Genomic DNA, 27,040 nt, shown 5'->3' with positions numbered 1-27,040 from the left:
TATTTTTGGAGCTAGGTAAAATGTTCAAAAAGACTAGCATCTGTCACCAAGTGTGCGTAAAATGCACACCTATAAATCCAACTATTAAATATTATATATTGATTTATTTTCCTGCTCTAATTTGATTTTATTTTTGTAAACCAAGGTCAGCCCTAATCATACATATCAAATGGAAGAAACAGTGCGTTTTAGGCACACTTGGCAGACAGATGCTAGTCTTGTAATTTTCTTTTGTTTACAATGTGCACATTTTAGTTGGTGGCCAGAATTTTAAAGATCATGCAAAAATGAACAACTTTTTAATTCTAACCTTATTTAAATTGTGAAAAATAACACTGGGTTACAAAAAAATGTTTTTTGCAAGTTGTCTAGGTTTTTTCAACTGAATTAGGACCATTTTGCACCGCTAAATCCAAAAATGACATCTGTTTTTCTCAATCAGCTCAGGGTTTTTTTGCCAATTTGATTTTGAAAAATTTGATCTTCTCACAAAATTGATAGCATTTTTGTGACTTTATCAGTTGATTTTTTTATGTAGTTCTCACCCAAAATAGGTTTTAGGAGAAAAAAAAATCATTTTCTAACTGGATGTATTTATTATTTATTATGTATTCACCTCAGATATAGCAGAATACGTCAGGCTTATTTTTGCAACATCTTCTAGTCGAAGCCATTTCATTCACCTGTAATATTAAAAAAAACATTAATCATAAATTGGCAAAAGTAAAATCTTCAGAACTCGTTTATTGCAAGAAATATGAAAGAATTTTGTATCATATGATGTGAAAATGCCCATAAATGTAAGCAAAAATGTTAAAAAGCCAATATGTAGCATAGTTCAGAAAGTTGACCTGATTGAGCAAAATTAATGTGATTTTTGGATTCAGCACACCAAAATTATCCTAAATCAGCTCAAAAAACTTAAACAATAAATTTGTTGTTGACCAGTGTAATATGAATTTTTTTTAACATGAAGTGCAAACTGTGCCTAAAAGGTGATACTGGAGGGTTAAAAACAATGACTTACCTTTGAAACATACATTCTGGTTATTCCATATATACAACACACAGAACTTTTCAGGAGACAAACATGTGTTCGTGACAAGTCTTTATTTTGATGGTTTGATTACTGGTAGTTTCCGGAAACCACTGTTTGTAATTGTTGTTTTAAAGTGCAGTATGTTCAAATAAGTGTTTGACTGTGGAGCCTATACTATTAAAAGTATTTAAATTGTAAGTGTGGCTGACATATTTTCCGGGAAAAGGGCTGATGCCATATTTGAAGGGGTCCATGCTTGGCTGGACGCAGGGTTTAAGGAAGCGGGTCCGCCCGGCCGGCAGTCAGACGGGGACTCGACGGTGAGGGCTTGAGGCGCGGTGTGAGCTGCGGACGGACACCGACCAGAGCTGCACCAGCACGGCTTCACAACAACCACGACCCGACGCGGCAATGTGCACCTTTCACTGCGGCGGTGGTTTTGTGTCATATTCAGGTGAGTAGAAACGTGTGCTGTGTGTCTGTCTGTCGTGTGTCTGGGTGGAAATATCCGAAGCTAGAAGCGTAAGAGGCTCAATACAAAGGCTTTCTCTGCCGGAGAAAATGCCGGGGCTGCAGCAGCCTGAGGCCCGCCGCTGTCTTTCAACTCACCGACTAGCCACGGTTAAGCCGCCGAGGCTTCATTCATCCGGACTATTTCTTACCAAAAATGAACCTTAGTGTTTTATTTAAAGCGTTAAATGGTATTCACTTACATTTAACGGCGCTAGGTACCGAGTTCCGGTGGGTTTTGACAGCCGTGGCCGGTGCCCAGAAACATGGTTGCTCTGCGGAGTCTCCTAGCGCCGCACGCCGGGCAGCGGTGCAGTCCGTGCCGCTAGAGGCATACGGAGATAGCCAGGGTTCGCTCTGCTACAACCGAGAGAGCATCCGGGAGTGGAAATGCACCCGACGACACGTTTCATTATGTAATATTGTAAATGTTAGCAACTAATTGTGGTATGTGTGGTCAAACTTTCCTCATACACATGATAAATGTCAAACTAAGTTGTTACTGCGCCGCGGAATGCTAGTGTTAGTTAGCTCCGTCTGGGGTTTCGCCTTTTTTTTTCTGCCGGACGTCTTTCCGTGACCCACCCTTGTTTCGTGGAACTAATGAAGTTGTTTTGTGTCGTGTTTGTGCGGCTATCACAGTGTGGTTAGTGAGAGGGGATAGTGTCTGTTGTTGTCAGGTGTTCGTCTGTCCGTTCTACCTGCGCACTGGGCTGGATGGAAAGCCCGACATGTCAGTAGCCTCTGTGGGCTAACGAGGCTCAACACACCGGTGTGTGGGTCCGGATGGGTCATGGTGGAAACCCCCCCCTCTCCTCCTCCTCCTCCTCCTCCTATCCAGTCCTTATATTTTAACAGGAATCAGGGGTTTTGATCGTGTTTTGTGCAGTAATTACTGTTTCATCTCCTCAAATCTCATGTCTTTGTATTTAATGTGCAAAACTTTAAATTGATCAACTTAATCCTATAATGTGGTTTTGCAAACGGACCTTTCTTTCCTTTTACTTCATGTTTTTCATCTGAAAACTCAAATATGTACATAGTTTTTCAATTCAACATGTAAATAGTAGGGCTGTGTATTGGCAAGAATCTGGCGATACAATACAAATCACAATACTAGGATCACGATACGATATATCACAATATATCATGATACTGTTAAAAAAGCAAGATTATTTCCTGGAAGAATTGAATTACATCAGAAATATGTACAAATACCAAACACAGGATCTAATGCTATATCACAAAATTTTTCTAATTCTCCTAGTTTCTAAAGGAACTAACATCTGCCTCTCTCAGACAGTAAACAGTGTTGAGTGGCACTAGTGAAGTTGTTTTGTGTGTGTTTGTGCGGCTATCACAGTGGGGATAGTGTCTATTGTTGTCAGGTGTTCATCTGTCCGTTCTACCTGCACACTGGGCTGGATGGCAAGCCCAACATGTCGGTAGCCTCTGTGGGCTAACGAGGCTCAACACACCGGTCTGTGGGTCCGGATGGGTCATGGTGGAAACCCCCCCTCCTGTCCAGTCCTTATATTTTAACAGGAATCAGGGGTTTTGATCGTGTTTTGTGCAGTAATTACTGTTTAATCTCCTCAAATCTCATGTCTTTGTATTTAATGTGCAAAACTTTAAATTGATCAACTTAATCCTATAATGTGGTTTTGCAAAAGGACTTTTCTCTCCTTTTACCTCATGTTTTTCATCTGAAAACTCAAATATGTACATAGGTTTATCAATTCAACATGTAAATAGTAGGGCTGTGTATTGGCAAGAATCTGGCAATACAATACAAATCACAATACTAGGGTCACGATACGATATATCACGATATATCATGATATTGTTTTTTTTTTAAAAAGCAAGATAATTTTCTGGAAGAATTGAATTACATCAGAAATATGTACAAATACTAAACACAGGATCTAATGCTATATTGGATGGGTTATGGTGGAACCCCCCCCCCCCCCCCCCCCCCCTCCTGTCCAGTCCTTATATTTTAACAGGAGAGAAAAGTCCTTTTGCAAAACCACATTATAGGATTAAGTTGATCAATTTAAAATTTTGCACATTAAATCCAAAGACATGAGATTTGAGGAGATGGAACAGTAATTATTGCACAAAACACGATCAAAACCCCTGATTCCTTTACCTCATGTTTTTCATCTGAAAAGTCAAAATATGTACGTAGGTTTATAAATTCAACATGGAAATAGCAGGGATGTGTATTGGCAAGAATCTGGCGATACAATACAAATCACAATACTAGGATCACGATACAACATATCACAATATATCATGATACTGTTCAAAAAGCAAGATTATTTCCTGGGAGAATTGAATTACATCAGAAATATGTACAAATACTAAACACAGGATCTAATGCTATATCACAAAATTTTTCTAATTCTCCTAGTTTCCAAAGGAATTAACATCTGCCTCTCTCAGACAGTAAAAAGTGTTTTGTGGAACTAGTGAAGTTGTTTTGTGTGTGTTTGTGCGGCTATCACAGTGGGGATAGTGTCTTTTGTTGTCAGGTGTTCGTCTGTCCGTTCTACCTGCACACTGGGCTGGATGGAAAGCCAGACATATCAGTAGCCTCTGTGGGCTAACGAGGCTCAACACACCGGTCTGTGGGTCCGGATGGGTCATGGTGCCCCCGACCCCCCTCCCCTCCTGTCCAGTCCTTATATTTTAACAGGAATCAGGGGTTTTGATCGTGTTTTGTGCAATAATTACTGTTTAATCTCCTCAAATCTCATGTCTTTATATTTAATGTGCAAAACTTTAAATTGATCAACTTAATCCTATGATGTGGTTTTGCAAAAGGACATATAGAAAATAGTAGGGGTGTGTATTGGCAAAAATCTGGCGATATGATACAAATCACAATACTAGGATCACAGTACGATATATCATGATACTGTTTAAAAAGCAAGATTATTTCCTGGAAGAATTGAATTATATCAGAAATATATACAAATACTAAACACGTTTTTATTTGATCAGAACAGGATCTAATGCTATATCACAACATTTTTCTAATCCTCCTAGTTTCCAAATGAACTAACATTTGCCTCTCTCAGACAGTAAAAAGTGCTTTTAGGATGCGTCAAATAACTATTATTTAATAAAACAGTGTCAAATAATAATAAATAAAATATAAATAAAAAAAAACAAAAATTAACTTCAGCCATATCTGCATTTGAATAAATACCTAAAAAAATTGATACAGTAATTTTTAATATTGATACAGTATCATGAAATGAAATATCATGATATATTGCAGAACCGATATTTTCTTACACCCCTAGTAAATAGTATTCGCTTTTTTTTTAACAGCATTCACCTGTTTGTTTGGTGTCTTATAAACTTCCTATTAACCAGCTGAAAAATCCCGCAGGCACGTGTATTAGCACAAGACACATTATGAAGTCGACATTACCCAGATAGAATGATATATTCACTAGAATATTTAATTTTGTTCTGTTACATTCCACACTGTGATTATGTAAACAAGGGGATCTTAAATAATTATAAGACACTGGGACTGTAAGACAGGCCCACAATGAAAATGGTAATTTTCCATTGTCAGTGAGCCAATTTTTTCATTCATTTATTTATTCACATATCTATTAAAAGAACTAAGTGTAAGAACATTAAATTTTGCATTTGCATTATGTGAAATGGGACACCCAGTGAAGCTGAAGAGCTTTTTGAGAGGGGCCCAGGCACAAAGAATAAATAACACATGTAACAATAATACAATACATTTTTCAGATATTACAAATCCGTCATTGTGTTAAACACAACTACAAGCCTGTGTGCTCATTAATAATTCAACTTCTAACCTCAGTTCCTGTTAGGATGCTATTAGCTGTTAGCATGTAAACAACATATGACCATTGACAGGTCTCTTTTATTCTAAAATGTAAATGTTTGGTAACCACTGATATTTTAGAATACATTTGTATGAAAGTAAACCTTGATTAGCAGAAGCCACATATGACAATTGAAATAAATTTCATCCCAGTCCTCAAAGAACTAAGAAAAGAGCAACAATTTTAGTATATGTTCAAGATTACATGGCGTGATCATCCTATGCAGGATTTTGTTGAAACTAAAGCAGCTAAAGGTGAGACACACGGAGGCAGCCATGTCACGTCCAGAGCTTTCATGCACAATTCCACACCTCAAAAGAAGGAAAATCTGTCACAACCACAGCATTGCCTTTCATTAATATTATAAGATGATAAAAACTGAAAGAAGCACTGCAGAGTAGTTGTATTAAATCTCTCCACAGGATGGCAGCAGTGTGCTAACCACAATTGCTGCACTGTGTTGAGATGGCTAAAGTGCTTCTTTTTTGTACAGAGATATCTGTTTTCAGGAAATTACTGTAAACTGATGTGGCATTAATTGATGTGTGTAAAAAGGAAATGTTATCCTCCTTATTCTGGTTGTTGTCTTGTGGCAGTCTCCAGCATGTTAGTGTGACAGTATTTTTTTTCAATTGTACTAAGTCATGTTTATGCTTTTTGTCATGTGAACAGACAAACTGCAGAGACAAATGAAACAAGAGGTGTTTTTAAAGTTTTAGGTTATTCATTTATTGACCCATAAATAGAAGGGTAATTTTTTGGTTCGTCCTTAAAGAGGAAAATAAAAGTACAATAGCATTTAGGACAAAAAACATACTCATTTATTTTTCTACTCATTGAGAATGTCACAGACCAAGGTGGAAGTTGTAATTTTAACAGAAAGCTAAAGCAATTACTAGTTTCTTTTGTTTTAAATAATTTTGATTTATGTTGTTTGGAGATATTTTTCAATTTCCATTCATATGCAGATCTTAATGCAGGGTATGACTCCACCCTGTGTTAAGGACAGTTAGTCACTATTCATTTTAACATTTAAAAAGCAATTATAAAGCAATGAATAGTGGATTATTAATTACAGTTCTGTTTGTCCGTGAAAAGACTAATGAAACAACGACAAAATATGAATATGATATAAATTGTGAAATATTCAACAATGCTATGTGGGTGGATCGGATCCGTTTTCATTACTGTAGTGACTATTAAATTTAGAAAATGAATGGCAAATTATCCATCCTTGGGATTTGAAAAATGATAAATGTAAATGCTACATGAACCTTTTAAATGTGTGTTGTTTGACCACTTGTTTGTTTTCTTCCACAGATTGAACAATGTGATTGTGATCGGAGGCACCTCACTTCACTAGAATGTACTTGATGAATGTACCTCCTGTCGCAGCGACTCACACAGAATGGAGAACATGTGGCCCACCAGGAGGCTATAGCCTTCCAATCTGCCTCAATGACTCTGACACCGAGTTGTCCACCAGAGGCACACCTATCTCAGATAAGGTCCAGATGATCATAGAGAGCCTAAGGAGCACCCAGTCCTCACTCGAGATGGGCGACGAGATGGAGGGAAATGTGCCATTAGGAGAGGAAGGCCACCCCCATGTCTGCAAGGTTGCAGCAGGTTCTTTTGGGACCAATGGGTCCAAAGCTAAAGGTCCCGTCGAGAAACAAGAAAATCTTTCTTCCCCAGTCAACGAGAGCCATGACTCAGACAGTGATGATTCTGTGGACCGAGGAATTGAAGAGGCAATACTTGAATACTTGAAGGAAAAGGATGGTCACAAACGTAAGGCGGAACCATGCACTAATATTCTCCAGCAATCTAAAATTCCCAGAAGAAGCCCACCTGTTCCAGAGGTTTCCAAACAGAATTCCGAAAGCAATACATATTTGATTACAAGCAATCAGTTTCCCAAAAGTGTCAAAGCAGAGATGCCCACAGCACCAGCGGCTTTTCCCATGAAAAAGTATATCAAACATAAGGTCTCACTTAATGAGAGCCAAGTCCAGAAAGCAGAGTCAAATAAAAGTGCAACCACAACAGCCAAAAGTTTAGAACTGCCCAGAGAGCAGACAAAGAACCCCTCTAAAACAATCAGTCTCTTAAACAAGGTTAAGTATCCGGCTCAGTTGACGGACTCAGATGATTCGAGCAGTGATGATGGCATTGAGGAGGCCATTCAGAGATACCAGCTAGAGAAGGAGCAGCAGAACCGACAAGAACCTCTGAAGCCATATGCATTCATAGATGAATCTGACTCTACTAGTGATGATGGCATTGAAGAGGCTATCCGCTGCTACCAGCTTGAGCAACTCAAAGAGAAGAGTGTTCTGAAACCTTTCTTTCATCAACAAAAACCTGTATGTAAAACCTTAATGCATGCAGTAGGAGGCACAAGCGGGGAAACATTGAGAAGACCCAAACTGAAAAAGAAAACCAACAGACCAGAGAAAGAAGTGAAATCGGTTGCATCTCATCTTTGCATACCCAAAAATACACTTTCAGACAGTGCTAAAGGTAAAGGAAACAGGCTGCTTTCTTTTAAAATTGAAGGTTTAAGGAGCACCCTGCCCCTCCAAAGGCTAATACAACCGCAGAGCTCATGTGTGCTGAGGCAATACTGGATATTTCTAAAACTGTCATGCCTGGGGGTTTCCATCCTACTGTTGGGCTTAGCGGCTGCGCTCCTACTGAATCATGTGTGCAGTCTTCACTTCCAGACAATGACCTGGGCGCTGAAAGTGATGACAGCTCCGTTGATAGTGAAGATGGGATTGAGCAAGAAATCAGGAAGTTTCTCGAACAGAAGGCCCAAATGCACAAACAACCACTTAGCTCTGCTACAACTCTTGAGCCATGTGGCGTAAATGAACCTGAAATGGTAAAAACAAAACAGGTCTCATCCCAAAAAAAGCCTCAAAGACTGTCTCTAACACAGAAGAGAAGACAGAAAGAGGAACACAGCATTTCTAACATGACCAGCATCAATAATGATGGTAAAGAGACATTCTCTGAAACTTCACCTGAGCACAAGAAAGAAGTGTGTCCATACGCACTTTCCCAGATCAGTCAAATCCAACCAATGCCTGGATTATGCAAGACTGAGCAAAGCGGAGACAAAAGCAGCTCACTTGACAGTGATGAGGACCTAGACACGGCTATAAAAGACCTCCTCAAGACAAAAAAAGAAGTCAAAGAAAAAGCTAAGAGACTTGAAACGGAAATCAAGGAAGTGCCTCAAGAAGGACGAACCACTGCTCGAAATGCTATACAGACCAAAAAGCTCAAACCTGAACTCTTTCCCAAGCATAGTAGTTTGAAAAAAGTACAAAAGAGTAAGGATGAAATGAGAGACAAGTCTAGACTGAGTACAAAGACCATGTCTCAACATAAACAGAACATTAGTAAAGAGCATGACATACATGAAGGAGAAACAGAGAATAGGAAAGGAAATGACTGTCAAGACATCCCGCTACCACATGATGCTCAGATGGCTTTGCAGATGAAAGACGATAGTAGTTCTGTAGATAGTGATGATAGCATCGAGCAAGAAATCAGAAAGTTTCTGGCTGAAAAGGCCAAAGTTTCCACAGTAGAGAAAATTAAAGGTGAAGACGAATCAAGGAATGGAAATGTCATGGTTTGTACTCAAGCTAAAGATGAGGGTATTAAACAGGAAAATCAGCTGGCTGAAATTCCAAGAAAAAATGTACCTTCTCCCTCTGGACAATCTCCTCCTGATGGTAAACAACCTCACAATAAATTGCCACTTCCAATGTCATGTAGTTTGCTGCCAGACAACTCCATCTCCCCTGTTGGTGCACAATCACATTTGTCCTCAGTCCAACACTGCAGCCCTGGTCTTTTGGAGCCGGCTGACGGGGCAGGAGCTGTTAGAACAGAGCAGAGGAGGCCTAGCACCACAGGAGGAAAGGCCCAGGAGGACAGCCTGGAGAAGGAAAGAGTTCGGACAGTTTTGAGTTCGAACATCGTTCATTCTCGCTCTGAATCAATCAAATGGCGTCAAAGCCTGGGACTGCCCACTACGGACACAAGGACTCTTAGTCGGACTCCATTTCATATCACCTCATCTAAAATGAGCGAGACCCCATCAGGAGCACCATATCAAAGCGGGGGCATTAACTTCAAACTCCAGACTCCAGTGTCTGTTTGGTCTTCTGCAAGGACCAGTAGATCACCTTTCCCCTCCTCTACAGAGCCAGCTGTAAATGCCACATTTCGCTCCCCAGTGTTGAGTTTTCTGTCAGCTGCCAGGCACCATCCAGGGATGCCCTTTACACAGAGCCTTGTACCTGGCTTCAGGTCCCAGTGCCCCAATGAAGGAGATACTCAGAGTATGGTGCATATACCTAAGGATAAGAGTGTGTTTGTTGAACTTGAAACTAACAGGACCAACCATGTCCAGGTCCGAAACAGGGACATAGATGAGGGAAAGGAGAGAGCAGTGGACTTTCTAACTGAGAAAAACAGAGAGGGCAAGAGCATGAAGATGGAGGATAAAGAAGAGCATCTAGAAAGAACAGAGGAGGAATTTATTGATGAGGCAGAGAGTGAGTCAGACAACAGGGGAAATCCAGAGAAAAAGCAGGGTTTTTCCACATTGTAAGTATAGATAATTCTTTTGGTCACTATGTCCCATAGTGTCATAAACCAATTTTTATACAAGTTCAGTACTTGATTGTGCCCTGCTAATAAATATCATGTAGGTAATGATCAAGCTCATTTCATTTATAGGCTCTAAGGGAATGTTTGTTCATAAAGTAGAAACAAACCAAGCATTTTAATGTTTGTTCATTTATAGATACTCTATGTAACACCACATGAAAAATCAATCTGTGCTCTAATTTATACCTATGTTTGCAAAGCAATACAGCAACATTTTGGTACAAGAGGCAGACTGCAAAGAGAAGAATGAGGAATACTTTGTTGCAGAAAATAGACTTTTGTCACAGTTTATGAAATGAAAAAAATGACCAAGAAAAATAAGTTCTTAATATTACAAAATAAAGGTTTGAAAATAAGTCTGACTGCTTAAAATTAAGTTGTTTCTTTTTAGTTTACCAGTGGGACAACTTGAGTAAACACAGTTCAACAGAAATCTGCATAACTCTTATTGCATAATTTTACAATATAAAGATAGACTTACTGTAAGAGGCATATGTGCAAAAGTCAAGTGTTCATCTCTGACATACAGGATAACTTTTGTGACAAAAGAAGGGATGCAGTCTTGCATCCTGCCTCAAACACAGTGCCCTTAGTCAATTGTATTGTTTAAAATTATAGATGGAATTTAACACTCAATCTTCTATGAAAGCCACTATAGCAGTCTTGGACTTATTACCTCTTCGACTCAAGTGTTGTTCCACAATCCACAGAAGCCACATAATTAATCCTCTCTGTCTTACTAGACTCAATATTTAGTGTGTCATTTTTTTTTGTCATGTAAAATGTTTCTTGAATTTCCTATGTGAAAAAAAAAATGCTATTTATTTTTGGTTATCAAAAAAGAATTACTGAACATGCTGTGCATTGCCAGGTTTTGTAAATATTTTGTAAGAAGTGTTTTTTTGTTTGTTTCTTTTACTCTTTCAGATAAAAAAAAAAACTTTTGCTGTGTCCTTTAAGTGCATCTGTGTAATAAAGAATCAAAATCAAACAATAACCTTTTCTCATTAATGATATGCATCAAAATGATCATTTTTTCAGGGATTTTGCTGGTCTGTAGGTGCTATTTAAGATGAATTATAACTACTTTTATGAGTGGTCTGATGTGTATCCTACTCTGCCTTGTCCAGGTGTTTGTCAAGTGCTATAGACCCTGGCATCACAATCACACCATGCATTGCTCTTACAACAGAGGAGCGAAGCAAGAGGTTTAGCAGGACTTACATGGCTGAACATTGCAAGAAGGTACAATCAAATCTAAAGGTGACATTCAGTGATGGTATATGTTTCACTTTATTATGAAAACAGATTCAGTAACATGTTAGCTGAGGTCACATGACTGTTTGAAAAAGGGTTTGTCCACATGCAGAGAATGTGAAGTATTATTAATAGTATTACATGATGCTTGCAGAGGATGCAGACATTGGAATGCGTTAAAAGAAAGCTTCAGTTTGTTCCAGTTCACAGGTATTTGACCACACTCGCATGCTTTTTCTATCTGCACAAAATGGTCAAATTCAAACAATGACAAACTGGTTTTATCTTTTTATTTTCAGGAGAAATGATGCACCCAATAAGCACAGTATGCTTAAATGAAACAGGATTCTGCCTGTAAAATGTATATGTATATGATGGTTTGGAATCACATCTGTACATACCGTATCTTTAAGTTAGAGGTTTATTGTCTCATTCTATCATTTTATATTACATATTTCATTTTCTTCACACAGTTTGACATCAAATACAAAACATAGGTTTGTTTGGTAGTTTAACCAAGGCTTTTTTCTCCTTATGTCTTCCATGAACTTTTAAGTTCCAGGGATTTCCTGAATACTCTTCACGTTTGTTAATATTTGCACTTTAAGTTACCAAGTTGCTATTTATAAAATGTAGTGGGTTGTCCTGGACAAAAGAGGCAGCTTTACAGCATTACTTCTGTTTTTTTTTTTTTTTTTTTTTTTAATTGTAAGAATGTAAGTTATATGTTGTTTAGATTTGTTTATCACAGACATTTTCACACAGACATTCAACTGTCTTTTTTTTTTTTTTAATTCTTGTGTCTTTGTGCCATTTGTTGAGGCGGTGTTCAGTAATGTTGAAATTTTCAATAAAGTTAAATCAAATATTTTACGTGTGTCGTCGTAATGCTCAAAACTATTACGACGGGAACGCGACTTTACGGCTTCTGAGGTACACAAGACAAGTGCGCAGGCGCAGTTTGCTGACCTTCCGTAATAAGCAAGCATGGCTGTTAGGACTTTGGCGAAAGGTATCTTTATTAGTCGGTTTTGTTTGTTGTAACTTTACAGTTAAAACATTTGAATAATTGTCAATAACTAAGATGTAACTACTATAGTTTTAGAGTTGTTTTGTATCATGCTAGTAGTTAAAAGGTATAGACTGGCTAGCTGCTAACGTTAGCTGTTAGCTATCTAAGCTACATATCATCAGTTTCATAATCGATGTGATAATTTGGTTTCTTTGAAGGTCTTTGGGGTCTCCGGCAGTCGCGGGCTGTTACAATAGGATACTCGTGTAATGGGCATCACTATTCCACTGCAGAGTCAATTAAAGTGTCTCAGCCCGAACCCAACGATGTTAATGGTAAGCTAGGTGGCAAATGTTGTCATGATGGAGTAGAAAGCATTGGTTTGTTTGTGTCAGACTTTGACATTTTCTATTTAACATGCAGAAAAAGTATTGAGCCTGCCATTGGAAAAGCCAGACTTTTTCCGTGTGTCAGAGCTGTTCTCCTTGAAAGATTTGTTCGACGCCAGGGTGCATCTTGGGCATAAAAAAGGCTGCAGGCACAGGTTGGTATGACTTTGCCTCTCTTTTTTTCCATGAAGTGTTACTGATTAGGTTTAAATGGTGACAATAAGAGGCGTTTATCTTTGTGTTGGCCAGTCGTGTTGGGTGTAAACAGGATCTACTTTTTTTCTTTTTTTTTTCAAATTTTTATTTAGAAATAGTGAGAAAAGTTCAATATACATTTAAATTACATTGTGGTCACATAACAAGTATGTGACCGATGACCAAACTTTCCATTCTCAACATTTCAGATTTTCTTTTTTTTTTGTTAAACAAAACAATTGAACAATGAACAATGGATGCATTATTACATAAAGAAAACATACAAAAGACCAAGAGACTTTGACCTCCTCTCTCTAAAGAAAAATAAATAAGTAAATAAATAAATAAAGAAAAGTAGAATTAATTAATTACACAAAAAACAAAACAATTCCAGATACTTTGTCATTATATTATCATTTCTTGTACATTTAGGGTTCCAACAGATTGTGTTTGGTAAGTGTAAACAAAAAATATCCACTTTGACCATAGATCTGAAAATTTAGGATCCACATTTATTTATTAATTGTTTGTTTGATCACGATATTCATAACACTCAGTCCAAAACATTATTTTGTGCAAATGTGCCGGATTTAGCTTGAAGCTGTTTTCCATCCTTAGTCTTCAACTTTTAAAGACTAAACATATAAGTAAGACGCTACACTGTATACAACACATTACTATATAAAAGTGTACATCATTCAATACATTGTTGATAGAATAAATATCAAACAGCACAACAGTGTAAAGCTGCCTATATAAAGTTGTATAACTTATGAAGATTATTTTATTTGTTAATTCACAACTGGCTGTCATGGATGTTTTTGGGTACATTTAAGCCAAAGTATTCTCCAAAGTATAGTACAAATTGCAGAGCCTGAGGAAATCATGTCCCAACATACCTATATAATTATAAATGGAGCATCATGAAGTGACAGAGATGCATCTACATGATATTCTCTAAATGTGAGAGAACATGCTTGCTTGGTGCAGACCTAATCACAAATTACTTCACCACTTTTATGTGTATTTTTTAATAGAAAAGAATGTTTAAAAAAAAAAAACTTCCTGTTAAAGTCATGGCTCATGATCAACTGCAACAACAATTAAGATAAGAGGATTTTTTTAATGTAGTTGGTTAAAAATGACTGGTATTAGGTTCATAGCACACTAGCTACATTTTTGGACCATTATGTATACAAGTATAATTCCCATTGCAGATGTCATTATTGTCAGCTCTTCACCATATTTGTGCTTTTTCTTAGACTTATGGAGCCTTACCTATATGGCTGTCGTTTGGAGCAAGACATAATTGATCTGGACCAGACTGTGGAGCACCTTCAGCAAGCCCTCAACTTCACGGCCCATGTAGCGTACCGTGGTGGCGTCATACTGTTTGTCAGCCGGCGGCGTCAATTTAGCCACCTAATTGAAAACACTGCTAAGGATTGTGGGGAGTATGCCCATACGCGGTACTGGCAGGGCGGCCTCCTTACCAACGCTCATATCCAGTACGGCGTAGGAGTCCGCTTACCAGACCTCATCATCTTCCTCTCCACCCTCAACAATGTTTTTCAGCAGCATGTGGCAATTAGAGATGCAGCTAAGATGAACATTCCAACAGTCGGTGTGGTAGACTCTAACTGCAACCCATCCCTGGTGACGTACCCTGTGCCTGGGAATGATGATACACCAGTTGCGATGGAGTTGTACTGTCGCTTATTCAAGATGACTATCAACCGTGCCAAGGACAGAAGGAGACAGATGGAGCTTCTCCATGGATTGTCAGCACCTCCGTCACCACCTTCATGACACAGTATTTATTCATAGACCAGAGACATTGGAAGTAAGAAAAAGTTAAGACTGCTCGGTATTCATTCACATATGCACTTGACAAAGATCTGATGCCGGGGTGCAGAGCAGAGTTGAACTGGCCACATCTGTTAGTGAATCTTGTTCATGTGGTTTGTTCTATTTGCAGTATTTTGCTTACTCTAGACCTGCAAACTGCAGCTGCCTCCAAATTTGTCATGCATCACCACTGACAAAACATTTATAGTGATCATTGTACAGCAGTTCTCTTCAACTGTAAAATATAACCAAAATAAGAACTAAAACTTCTTTGACATTGGTAGTGTCAAGTTTATTTTTCAGCTCTAGATCATATTTTGCTGTCATATAGAATTTCTCAATGTACTGGCGAAATTTTGGGATCTTCTACACCTCATCGGATTTGTGTGTGGCCTTGTACATGGGTTATAAAACAAACACTGTTTATTTCAGTTCATGTGCATGCAATGCTTATTTGTTACGATTTCTTTGTGTGTGCAAGAATAAAGTCATTATTGGTGAGAACTACCCAAGTAAACAAAATGTATGCTATACTGTACTCTAATTGAAATATTCTTTAAAGCAGAAAATATTCCATTAACCTTGAAAATATGCATCCGGACTGTGTTGTGGCCTGTTTTTAATCCTCAAAAACCTTAACAGTTGCTGGGAACAAAATACATCTACTAAAAGGTTTAATTACTTTTGAATCACTAAATTATCAGTATGCACAAAAAATACAAAAACCAAGGAACTCTCTTATAATTTTAAAATGCCTTTATTAATTATGGCATGTCTCAATGGACCTCATGGAGCCCCATTGAGATACGCCATAATTAATGAAGGCATTTTAAAATTATGAGTGCCTTGGGTTTTTGTATTTTTTTTGTGCACTGACAGTCCTTTCACTAAAGAGCACCTCTTTTACCATTTTTCATTACTACTTTTCATTACTGCCTGGAGGTCCATGGAGTGTTCCTCATTACTGTTTGTTCAAAATCTATCAGTATATTTAACCCATAAAGACCCAAACAGCCACTGGCAACTAAAGCATCTACTGATCTAAAATGTTTATTACCTGTTAAACCACTTATCAATACATGTAAATAATTGGTGTAAAATACAGTTTGTCATCTTTTCATGGTCATCGCATATGACCCATTTGGATGTTCAGAGGCTCTGTAGTGAACGTGGAAATAACATCTTCTACAACATTGATTCACCAGTGAAACCCATTGGGTCTGATAAATGACAGTGGATGGAAAGACTTGTTTTATGTCCAATTAAAGGGGTCATATTTTGCTAAACTTGCTTTTATTTGTCTCTGGTACATTTATTTATGTATTTGGGAACCCTAATAGTTCATAAAGTTTGAATTTGAACCCTCCAGGTGCTGCAAAACTATATTTATATTCATTTTGTCTAAAATCGAGTGGATTGTTACAACCGGTTTTAATTCCTGCGAAATGTGTTATGTCTAAAACTGGTTACGCCACAACATTTGCACATATAAGTTCAAGACTTGCGATGAACATTTCTCCGAGTACGCCATGACTGTTCACTTACTGATATTTTTGCTGAAAAAAAGTAACTTTTTCTTCAATTTTCTCTGTTTCTGATAAAATAACATTTGAATTTACTCTGAGCTTTAATGAACATTTACATCTGTGGTTCCCAGCCTTTTTTTTGGCTCGTGACCCCATTTTAATGTCATAAATTTCTGGCAACCCCAGACATTCAAAACTCTTTTTTTTTTTTTTTTTGCTACAATTAATTTGTTTTTTATCATGTAATAGTTTGCTGTACTATTTGTAAATAAACATTAATTTTAGACAACATTTAGACTATATAATGTATATTATTATGGACGGAGGCAGAAAAGCCAGGTGTAGATTACTGCACAAAGTGAGAATTTGATTTTCGTTGGTCAGGATATGTACAGTCAGTCCAGCTTGTATTGATAAGGCTGACAATTGATACTGAACAAACAAAAACTCAAACTATGAATTATGAAAGAGCTGCAGCATCTGAAACCGACCACAATGAACATTTGACAGATAAACAGAACCACAGTGCTTCAGTTTCAGCTTCACAGTTTGTCATGTCTTTTATGGATTGGGGTTGTCTCTCTCAACTCACCATATATTTTTTATTAGTAAGTTTTTTTGTTTTTTTTTTATCAGTTACTAGAAATTTCAGGTGACCCCACGTGGGGTCCCGACCCCAAGGTTGAAAAACACTGATTTACATGATTAGTGAATTAAATGTAGGAAAATACATGATTTACACTGAAAAAAAAAGCAAAATACTGTTGATAACACTGGTCAACAACAAATTTATTGTTTAAGTTTTTTGAGCTGATTTAGGATCATTTTGGTGTGCTGAATCCAAAAATCACATTCGTTTTGCTCAATCAGGTCAACTTTCTGAACTATGCTACATATTGGCTTTTTAACATTTTTGCTTACATTTATGGGCATTTTCACATCATATGATAGAAAATTCTTTCATATTTCTTGCAATAAACGAGTTCTGAAGATTTTACTTTTGCCAATTTATGATGAATGTTTTTTTAATATTACAAGTGAATGAAATGGCTTCGACTAGAAGATGTTGCAAAAATAAGCCTGACGTATTCTGCTACATCTGCGGTGAATACATAATAAATAATAAATTGTCCTGGATGGACGTCCTCGGCCTCACCACTGTGGATGGGCCTCCTCGTTCCTGCCTGTCTCATCCAGCGGGATAGACCCCCCATGTGCCCACCCTACTGCATCCTTGCAGACTAGAACTACATCTGCAAATGGACGTCCATCAGTCCTGGTGCATCTATAGCCTGTCCGTCCATGGGAGTGGATCTCTCCTTCACTGTGGTTCTCCCCGAGGTTTCTCCCTTTTCCCACTGGGTTTTGAGTTTTTCCTTGCCGAGAAGGAGGGTCTAAGGACGGGGGATGCCCTGGACACTACTCATTTTCTTGCTGTTTATTTGACTGTTGTTTACTCCAACTGCCTCTGTAAAGCCCTTTGAGATAACCTTGTTGTGATATTGGGCTATACAAATAAAGTTGAATTGAATTGAATTGAATTAAATACATCCTGTTAGCAAATGATTTTTTTTCTCTTAAAACCTATTTTGGGTGAGAACTATATAAAAAAAAAATCAACTGATAAAGTCACAAAAATGTAATCAATTTTGTGAGAAGATCAAATTTTTCAAAACCAAATTAGCAAAAAAAAAACCTGACCTGATTGAGAAAAACAGATGTCATTTCTGGATTTAGCGGTGCAAAATGGTTCTAATTCAGTTGAAAAAACCTAGACAACTTGCAAAAAACATTTTTTTGTAACCCAGTGTAATATTACAATATATGGTGATAAATTACTTAAAGGTTAAATATAGAGATAAATTCATGTGGGAACTGACACAAAAGTAGCACTGGGCCTTTATGGGTTAAATAATGTCTGTAAAATGCAGTTTTTCAGCTTTTCATCATTATCCCCTGTGACCCATTTGAAGCCACCAGAGTGACTTTGGAAACATTCATTATCTGCCTTATTGATTCACCAATAAAACCCATGAAGGGCAAAGTGTAAAACGTTTCTTCTACTGCAGGTCAATCATTGAGTGCATGAAGTTTGGTCGCTGTCGCTTTCCGTAGTTTTCCACTGACACCAGTTGTTAATCGTGTCAGCTGTGGATCACCGTCTGTCCACCAGGGAACGTGTACTGACGACACGGAACGGTGAGTGTTGAGTAGTTTATGACTTTTACAAACGATTTAAGTAGTGTTTTAGGGAGTTTTATATCATGCGTTAAATTGAAGTTCATGTAAATTTTTAAAGTATTCAAAAAACGCGACTTAGTGGTAAGTTTTCACTTGTTGAAAAGACACTAATGATAGCATGTTTAAGCTAGTTATTTCTGTTTAATGCTTTTGGCTAACTACTGTCTACTAATTCTCGTAGTTAACTATTTATTTATTTATTTATTTATTTATTCCGTTTTTTTCCCTTCCACGTGGTCAGAAACTGGCTGAATAAGTTTTAACTTTAATAAGGCAGAGCTGCAGTTCTACCTCCATGTGTTAAACTGTGGAAAAGTTTGAAAACTTAGTGAATTTTCTGTTTTATCCAACATGGCCTATTTTAGCAGATATTTTCTCGTAGTTTGGTTGGGGTGTGGGTGGATTTCCGTGTTCGCCTAAACCTGAGAGTCATGTCAAAACCTGTCAGTATCACTACAAGTACATGGATGGATATGGGTGTAACCAGTTTTAAGGAATAATCTAATGAATAGATGCAGTGTAATGCTTAATTTGCATAGATCTTATGCAGTCTGTTTCTCTTTCCTTCTTTCTTTTTCTCTGCTAAAAGCCTGACTAGGGACTGGAGATGGAAACTAGCAATAGCTATAATCTTCTTATGTGAATCATTAGTTACTACAGCTTGTTTGTAACAGGTAGAAGTTACACTATGTAATTTGCTTTGTCCCTATCAAATAAACTTTATAAATAAATAAATAAAATCTTGTGGTAAAAGTTAAAAGATTTGTCAGTACATGTGAACAGTAGCCCACAGGTGTCATGTTTCAGTGGCCTCATGGGAGCATGGGTTAAATCTGGAACCCACACACCCTTTAAGGCAGGGGGGGTGAAACTCATTTCCTTTTAGGGGTCGCATTCAGCCCAATTTGATCTCAAGCAGGCCAGACCAGTAAAGTAATAGCATATTAACCTATAAATAATGACAAGTCCATGTGTTTCTCTTTGTTTTAGTGCAAAAAAATAGCATTGAATTATGAAAATATTTACATTTTACAAACTACCCAAGCAAAAAAACACGTGAATAACTTCAAAAAAACACGAAATTTCTTAAGAAAAATAAGTGTAGTTTTAACTGTTTTATGCCTCAACTTATCATTTCTACATGTGCATTACGGATCAGATCTACAAAGACACAAAACATTTAGTAACAGGCAGAATATTGTTAAAATTGCACTTATTTTTCTTGAAACAGTCTAACTGTGATTACTGTAGCCAGTAGCCTACTTTATATTTACACATGGGATTTAAGTCTACTTCCATACTGTCAAATAAAGTGCATTAGTTTTTAAATGCATTTTATCCTATTTACAACCTCGACATAGAATAAATAATGTATGTAAACTTGAAAATATTATAGCAACAGCATTTTCCTTGTTTATCAAATTAACTGTCTTTGTCACTGAATCCAAAATATTACTAGACACACACTGGACCTTTTTTTGACTTAAGTTTTATTGTAGTGTTCTGTGATAATAGAATTATATAAACTGATATTTCAGTCTGATTAATCGTGCAGCTCTGCTTTGCACTACCATCGATGCAAATTTTAAAATTTTTTTTATTTATTTGCACAAAATAAAAACAGCAATAGAAAAAAACAACAACATTCAAACAAGTAACAAAATTGTGCAGGAGAGGTTAGAAGCCAAAAAGAAGGCTTATATGAATACCTCCCCCGAAATGAACAACACACAAAAACAAAAAAAAGAATAAAAAATACAATATAACTGAAATAATAAACTAAAGTAAAAACAATAAAAATGTAATCCACATTACAAATCATCAAATACAAATAAGCTGCTCATGTCTTACTAAGACTTAGTTGAAAATGTAAGTTAAGGGTGTAAGTGTAAAAAGAAAATGTAAGGAAACACCACAAGTATTTGTAAATCATAATAATCACCATCTTTTTCTGTTTTCACAGAAGTTTTGATATTTACATAGAATTGATTTGGTTTTATATTTGAAAAATTGAGTGTATTTAAATTGTCCTGTTCCTATTTATGCAGGTATGTCCTCAGGCTTTACCACCATGAGAATATGCACTGCTGACGTTGAGGATTAAAAACACTGCTGCTCAGAAAATGGTAACTGGTCTTGTTAAAAGTCTTACTCTATAATTGACAGTATTGAACTTAATGTTGCCCCTTGAGACTCAACTCTGACTTCAGTGTCATTGTTGTGCAGTAAGAGGGCAAAAAGTAACTGGCTTACGATAGCCCAATTTCTACTGTTTGGTGGGCTTTGGGTATGGAACCAAGCCAGATACTCAGTCCTGCTCTAACATATTAAATGATTGCCTCGGGCACTGAGTGATGTTAACATGAAGCAGCGATGTATTGAGTGGATTCAAACAATAAATGTCTGTCTTGTAGAAGCCCCGAGCTCCCTGTGAAAGGCCAGATTAATGTATGTGGAACAGCAGCACTCCTCCTTGGAAAGGTACGATTATTTACACTTGCTTTCTCCGAGCCAAACCTGCCCCTTGAGGCGTTGCAGTGCGACATTGTGTCAAAACTGTGTCATAAGGTGGCAAAGAGTAAAAGGTCTACATTATTATCTGTTCCAAACCTGAGACAGTGGGGATTTGGAGTGACATTTTAGACCAATAATCACATTTGCTTCAAAATTACTGAATAAAACTGGAAATGGACCCAAACGAGTAATTAAATTTCTTGTTTTAGGTGTAAAATGCAAGATGTTTGAAGACATTTGAAGATCTAATCTGAAAACAAAGACATGGTAAGTATTTTAGATCAGAACTAAAATCCTCTGAGACATGGATTAGGGAGATATTGTCTAGAAATAAAAATACAATATGAAACATTTGTTATTTTGTTGTACAAAGTGAATAAAATATTAGTGCATTTGTGAAATGATGTGTCATGTGCTTTCTTACTCTACTACACTGTGTGTTTCTCATAATGTCTCTGCTGACAGGGAGAATGCCTTTGGTTTGTCTGGATAAACACCTTCATAAATCTCTTACGTTAACAGTTTCACCTCTCAGGCATGTCTGGGGGATGTTTGTCAAACTAGGAAGGCTAAGGGAGGTATTATTCCAGCCACAGAGAGCAGGGCCTTCATCGCACAGAAAACCTAACAGGATAGTAGTCAGGGCGACGTCGACTGGAGATAAAGGGATGTGTCGGAGTGCACAAGCAGCTTACATCTATCACATGTCTTTGGAGTCCTCTACTCATACATCACAGGCAGCAACAAGGAATACCCATACAAAAGTCAGCTCTTGGCAGGTCTTATTACAGGGTTCCCACAGTGTCTTAAAATCTTAAGTCTTGAATTTACAAATCTGCATTTAATACCTTTTAAAGGGGTCATATTTTGCTAAACCCACATTTATTAATCTTTGGTTCATTTGCATGTGTATTTGGACCCTAACAGTTCATAAAGTTTGATTTGAACCCTCCAGGTGCTGCAAAGCTATCGTTATATTTATTCCAGCAAAAATCAAGTGGATATCCACACCCTGTTTTAATTCTTTCTTAATTTGTTACATCTATAACTAGTTACATCACGACATTTGCACATATAAGGTCAAGCCTTACGACGAACATTTCTCCGAGTGCGCCATAATTGTTTGTCAGCAGCAGCGGTTGTAGTCCATACTGAAAATATGTCCAAACTTCGAGCCGATTACCTAAAATGTTCAGTTGTTGAACGGGACAGAGCAGCACAGCCAACAACCTGGAGGGGGTGGGGCGTGAAGTGGCTCATGTACCTTTAAAGGGCAAATATTTAAATATTTTGTGTATTTGTAGATCCACTGTGATCTGTAAGTTGTAATGCACATGTGTAAATGATAAACTGAGGTATAATATTGTTAAAATTCCACTTATATATCTTAAGTCATTTCAAGTTCATATTATTCAGATTTTTAAGGAAACTTAGTAGGTGTAAACATTTTCATAATAGAATTTTTCTTTCTTTGCTGTTATTTTACTGCTCTAACCCACTTCAGGTTATCAGTTTCAGTTTAATGTCAGTTTAATTGTGTTTATTCAGACATTTCAACCATTATACATGTGTGCAGGATGCAATGTTTGAAAGACGAAAAAGTCTGATAAGTAATAGTCTGAATCCTAAACTTATTATGTCTACCCTCTTATTATATTGAGCTGAGTGTGGCCCCTGAACTAAAATGAGCCCAATACCCTTGTTCTATGTGATGATCATTTCCTTTTTTTCTCTCTGCATTGTTGACTCTGGCTCAGTTTCAACGGTGTCATGTTTCCTGTCATAATCCGGAGACGCTTAGTGCACATCTCCACTGCAACAACTTTTGGTTGCTGACTCAGTGGTTTTTTTTAAGGCCAGTGCCACCCTGACATGTTCATGCCCTGCAGAACTATTTTCACAAAGCACCAGACTTTGGTGTGTAAATGTTTGCTTGTGAAAGGACCAAATAATAAACAAGTGGTTCCAGGCCCAACAAACCCCGCCCCTTGCACATATTGCAGCTTATTTTGGCAATGATCCAGATGATGTCATCATGTCTATGCACATGTCAGCATATCAGTTGCCTCTATATACGTGCCAAGTTTGATGTAAATTTAAGCAAAATTGATGTTTTTATAGACATTTGAAATTTCGCCCATTATAAGTAAATGGGAGAAGAAAAAAAAAATTTAAATTCATAAAAAATTGACCTACTTTTCTCAAAATGTAATCACATCTATTCTGTGTAACTGGCAATGTATGAGCCCAGTTTGACATGAATTCAACCAACAGTTTTGCTGCTACAGACATGTGAAATTTTGGCCATTAGAAGTAAATGGGAAAAGAAAAGATTTAAGAAATTCATAAAAAATTTGAACTTTGACCTACTTTTCCCAAAATGTAATGACATGTATTCTGGGTCACTGGCAATTTATAAACCCAATTTGGTATGAATTCAATGAATAGTTTTGCTGCTACAGACATTTGAAATTTCGCCCATTATAAGTAAATGGGGGAACAAAAAGATTAGAAAAATTCATAAAAAATTTGAACTTTGACCCACTGTTCCCAAAATATGATCAGATCTATTCTGGGTCACTGGTATTCTATAAATCTAATTTTGTATGAATTGAAGCAATAGTTTTGCTGCTACAGACATGTGAAATTTTGGCCATTAGAAGTAAATGGGAAAAGAAAAGATTTAAGAAATTCATAAAAAATTTGAACTTTGACCTACTTTTCCCAAAATGTAATGACATCTATTCTGGGTCACTGGCAATTTATAAACCCAATTTGGTATGAATTCAATGAATAGTTTTGCTGCTACAGACATTTGAAATTTCGCCCATTATAAGTAAATGAGGGAACAAAAAGATTAGAAAAATTCAAAAAAAATTTGAACTTTGACCCACTGTTCCCAAAATATGATCAGATCTATTCTGTGTCACTGGTATTCTATAAACCTAATTTTGTATGAATTGAAGCAATAGTTTTGCTGCTACAGACATGTGAAATTTTGGCCATTAGAAGTAAATGGGAAAAGAAAAGATTTAAGAAATTCATAAAAAATTTGAACTTTGACCTACTCTTCCCAAAATGTAATGACATCTATTCTGGGTCACTGGCAATTTATAAACCCAATTTGGTATGAATTCAATTAATAATTTTGCTGCTACAGACATTTGAAATTTCGCCCATTATAAGTAAATGGGGGAACAAAAAGATTAGAAAAATTCATAAAAAATTTGAACTTTGACCCACTGTTCCCAAAATGTGATCAGATCTATTCTGGGTCACTGGTATTCTATAAACCTAATTTCGTATGAATTGAAGCAACAGTTTTGCTGCTAGAGACAAACAAACAGATCCAACAATAATACCCCTTGCCTTTCCTTCGGGAGGCAGGGTAATAAAAAACCATCCTTACTGGTCTGTATCTTATTTTCGGTACTGTTTCCTGTCTTAAATCCTGCTTGCCAGTCTTTGTAAATATGCTCTGCACCTGTCTATTCCTGTTCTAACATTTCCATTCCTCAACAACTGGCGATGCGCTGGTATCCACAGCTCCTCCAGTCTCCAGGGACATATCACGTTGCAGTAACTAATATTCACTGTCAGCCACATCATCCACAACAGTTACTGTGATTTTACTGACCTCCTTCCCAGTTATTTCCCTGACAAAGCTGCCTGATCGCTCCTCCACAGTTTATGGACTTATATTTCATGTAGTGGTACGGGCCAGCAGCAGCCAGAGTACTCCACCAATCTTAGATAGCATTTTCAGTTCAAGACCCAAAAGACAAATCTAATGTCTCACAAAACAATCATGATGAACTCTCATAACATCTACATTTGTCCTGACTCCTCTTCCATCCAAACACTGTGCAAAGCATCTGAGATGAACAGTGACGCCAAAAAAAAAAAAAAGAACTTCTATTTGAAATTCCCTGAGATGGGCAGGTATCAGATATTTTACTGTAATAAAAGTAGAAATTCCACAATGCAAAAATAATCTTCGAGGTTGAAGTCCTGAATTTCAGACTCGACTCATTCTGCAGAATTATTCTTCTCAAGATGTTGGTGTTAAGATAGAATACATGATGCATTGGATATAAGTGTCTGTATGCATATTAATGTTCACTGAAATGTGTGTATGCTCAATATGTAATGCACAGACTCATATTATTATAAATATTTTATTTTATTCACTGTAGATGCTATTGAGGGTGGGAGGAGGGGGTTAGAAGGGTTTTTTTTTGCTTGTTAGGAGTGTTATATTGCTGTGTTTATGATCATATGTTAATTAAAATGGAAAATCAATAAAATATATGTTTAAAAAAAGAATATAACGTAATATAATTTTATCAGTGAAGTTTATTAGTGTGGAGTCAGTTTTAGATGGTGTTTGTACTACAGCCTAGATTAGTAGTCGTTAGATTTTAATGTAAAAAGTTAAAAGCAACTATAAATATGAAGTCATACCGTTTTGCTGGAGTTTAATTAAAATTAAAAAAATAAAAATAAAATAGAAGATTCTGTTTGGAAAAGGCAGCTATATGGTTGATTTTATACACTGAATAAATATGAGCTAAATATCAGCTCTTGTTTTCCCCGGGATAAAGGGTTTTAACCTCCTCAGACCCAGCTATGGGTTTTCTGTCCACATTTGTGCACAAGACTTTCATAACTTTATACAAAAAAAAAAGAAAAAGAAAACTGTCCACCACAAAGGACATTCCATACAAATTTTTTAAAACTGCATCTGAAAAAACTGTTGCATCATGATGTTTCCAATATAGGCACTTATTTAATAAAAAACAAAAAAAGCTGGGACTTTGCTGACATTTCCTGGGTCTTAGGAGGTTAAAATAGATTATGTATCACATATGTAATGTAGAGGAGAGGAGGTATGGTTGTGACGTCAAGAGAGTTGGAACATCACCAAATCTACCTGTTTAAGATAAATATTGTTCTTGATCAGTGGCATTAATCCCAATCAAACATGGATGAGCACATGACCCACCAGTATTACCCCACAAAAATGATAAGAAGAATAAGAATTATTATTATTATTATTATTATTATTACAAACTGATTGCACTTTATGTATTTATCATATTTTAATTGTATTTTATTGTGTTTTAATGGTATTTTATTTGTATTGTTTATTTGTACTTTGCAATGTAAAGCACTTTGTGACTGTTAAAAGTGCTCTATAAATAAAATTTACTTATTATTATTATTATTATTATTATTATTACAAAATAATTGCCCTTTATGTATATATCATATTTTAATTGTATTTTTTGTTGTGTTTTAATGGTATTTTATTTGTACTGTTTATTTGTACTTTGCACTGTAAAGCACTTTGTTAAAAGTGCTCTATAAATAAAATTTATTTATTTATTTAGTTAGTTATTATTATTATTATTATTATTATTACTACATATTTGTTCACGGATGCACAAAAAAGTAATAATAATGAACAAAAATGGACCCTGTTCAACTGAAGGTTATCATTGTTCATATTTATTTATTCATTCATTTATTTATAATCTATTTACAGTGGCCAGCTGGGGTCTGTTCATGGTCCATAGCCTTTCTTTCTTTCTTTTTTCTTTTTTTAGTATTATTCTTCTTTCACTTCCTTTCCTTCAGACAGCCGTGATTTGCGTCGGCGGACTAAAAAAGCGCGCACAGCTGAGCTCCCCTTCCCCTTTAACGCAGCGCAGTGATGAGTCGCTGGGAAACAAGAGGCTGAGTGCTCATCGGGGGACCCGCTCGTTCTTTTTATATCACATCCGTAGTCTCACATATTAAAACACCGACTAGGCTGCTTTTTTTCCCCCCATCAGTCTGATTAACTGGTGATCACATCCGGATGCGGAGGAGCTGTTTGTGTCTTTCATTCTGCTCTGTTTTCGTGGCTCATGTGGAACTGGAATCTGAAA

General features: G+C 36.7%; 2 protein-coding genes, 1 long non-coding RNA gene and 1 other non-coding gene across 4 annotated transcripts; all 4 read left to right on the top strand.

Annotated features, from left to right (window-relative positions):
• The first annotated feature begins 1,173 nt into the window (after window positions 1-1,173).
• On the top strand, window positions 1,174-12,056 carry ppp1r26 (protein phosphatase 1, regulatory subunit 26). The gene is given in 7 exon segments (XM_030149489.1): window positions 1,174-1,493; window positions 6,751-7,989; window positions 7,992-8,620; window positions 8,622-8,694; window positions 8,697-10,062; window positions 11,256-11,370; window positions 11,537-12,056. Coding segments are annotated over 6 exon segments (3,495 nt in total). The 5' UTR covers window positions 1,174-1,493; window positions 6,751-6,794; the 3' UTR covers window positions 11,654-12,056.
• Window positions 12,057-12,281: 225 nt separating this feature from the next.
• Window positions 12,282-15,357, top strand: mrps2 (mitochondrial ribosomal protein S2). The gene is made up of 4 exons (XM_030149488.1): window positions 12,282-12,394; window positions 12,613-12,729; window positions 12,818-12,938; window positions 14,241-15,357. The coding sequence occupies exons 1-4, from the start codon at window positions 12,370-12,372 to the stop codon at window positions 14,785-14,787; spliced, it is 810 nt and encodes a 269-aa protein (XP_030005348.1). The 5' UTR covers window positions 12,282-12,369; the 3' UTR covers window positions 14,788-15,357.
• A 2,998-nt stretch (window positions 15,358-18,355) lies between these two features.
• On the top strand, window positions 18,356-21,508 carry LOC115429225 (uncharacterized). Its single transcript, XR_003936746.1, has 4 exons — window positions 18,356-18,551; window positions 20,642-20,719; window positions 21,008-21,074; window positions 21,317-21,508. It is a non-coding gene; the product is annotated as an uncharacterized LOC115429225 (long non-coding RNA).
• Window positions 21,110-21,245, top strand: LOC115430911 (small nucleolar RNA SNORA17). Its single transcript, XR_003937036.1, has one exon. It is a non-coding gene; the product is annotated as a small nucleolar RNA SNORA17 (small nucleolar RNA).
• Window positions 21,509-27,040: the final 5,532 nt, after the last annotated feature.

Source organism: Sphaeramia orbicularis, chromosome 12, assembly GCF_902148855.1.
Source record: "Sphaeramia orbicularis chromosome 12, fSphaOr1.1, whole genome shotgun sequence".
Classification (NCBI taxonomy): domain Eukaryota; kingdom Metazoa; phylum Chordata; class Actinopteri; order Kurtiformes; family Apogonidae; genus Sphaeramia; species Sphaeramia orbicularis.
The sequence above is the reverse complement of the archived record's forward strand: the minus strand, read 5'-3'. Positions and strand labels throughout refer to the sequence as shown.

Bases quoted from the DNA above. Each gene is read 5' to 3' on its own strand.
- mrps2 (XM_030149488.1), top strand. From the start codon at position 12,370: ATGGCTGTTAGGACTTTGGCGAAAG. The intron at 12,395-12,612 runs GTATCTTTATTA...GTTTCTTTGAAG, and splicing joins TGTTAGGACTTTGGCGAAAG to GTCTTTGGGGTCTCCGGCAG. The intron at 12,730-12,817 runs GTAAGCTAGGTG...TTTAACATGCAG, and splicing joins CGAACCCAACGATGTTAATG to AAAAAGTATTGAGCCTGCCA.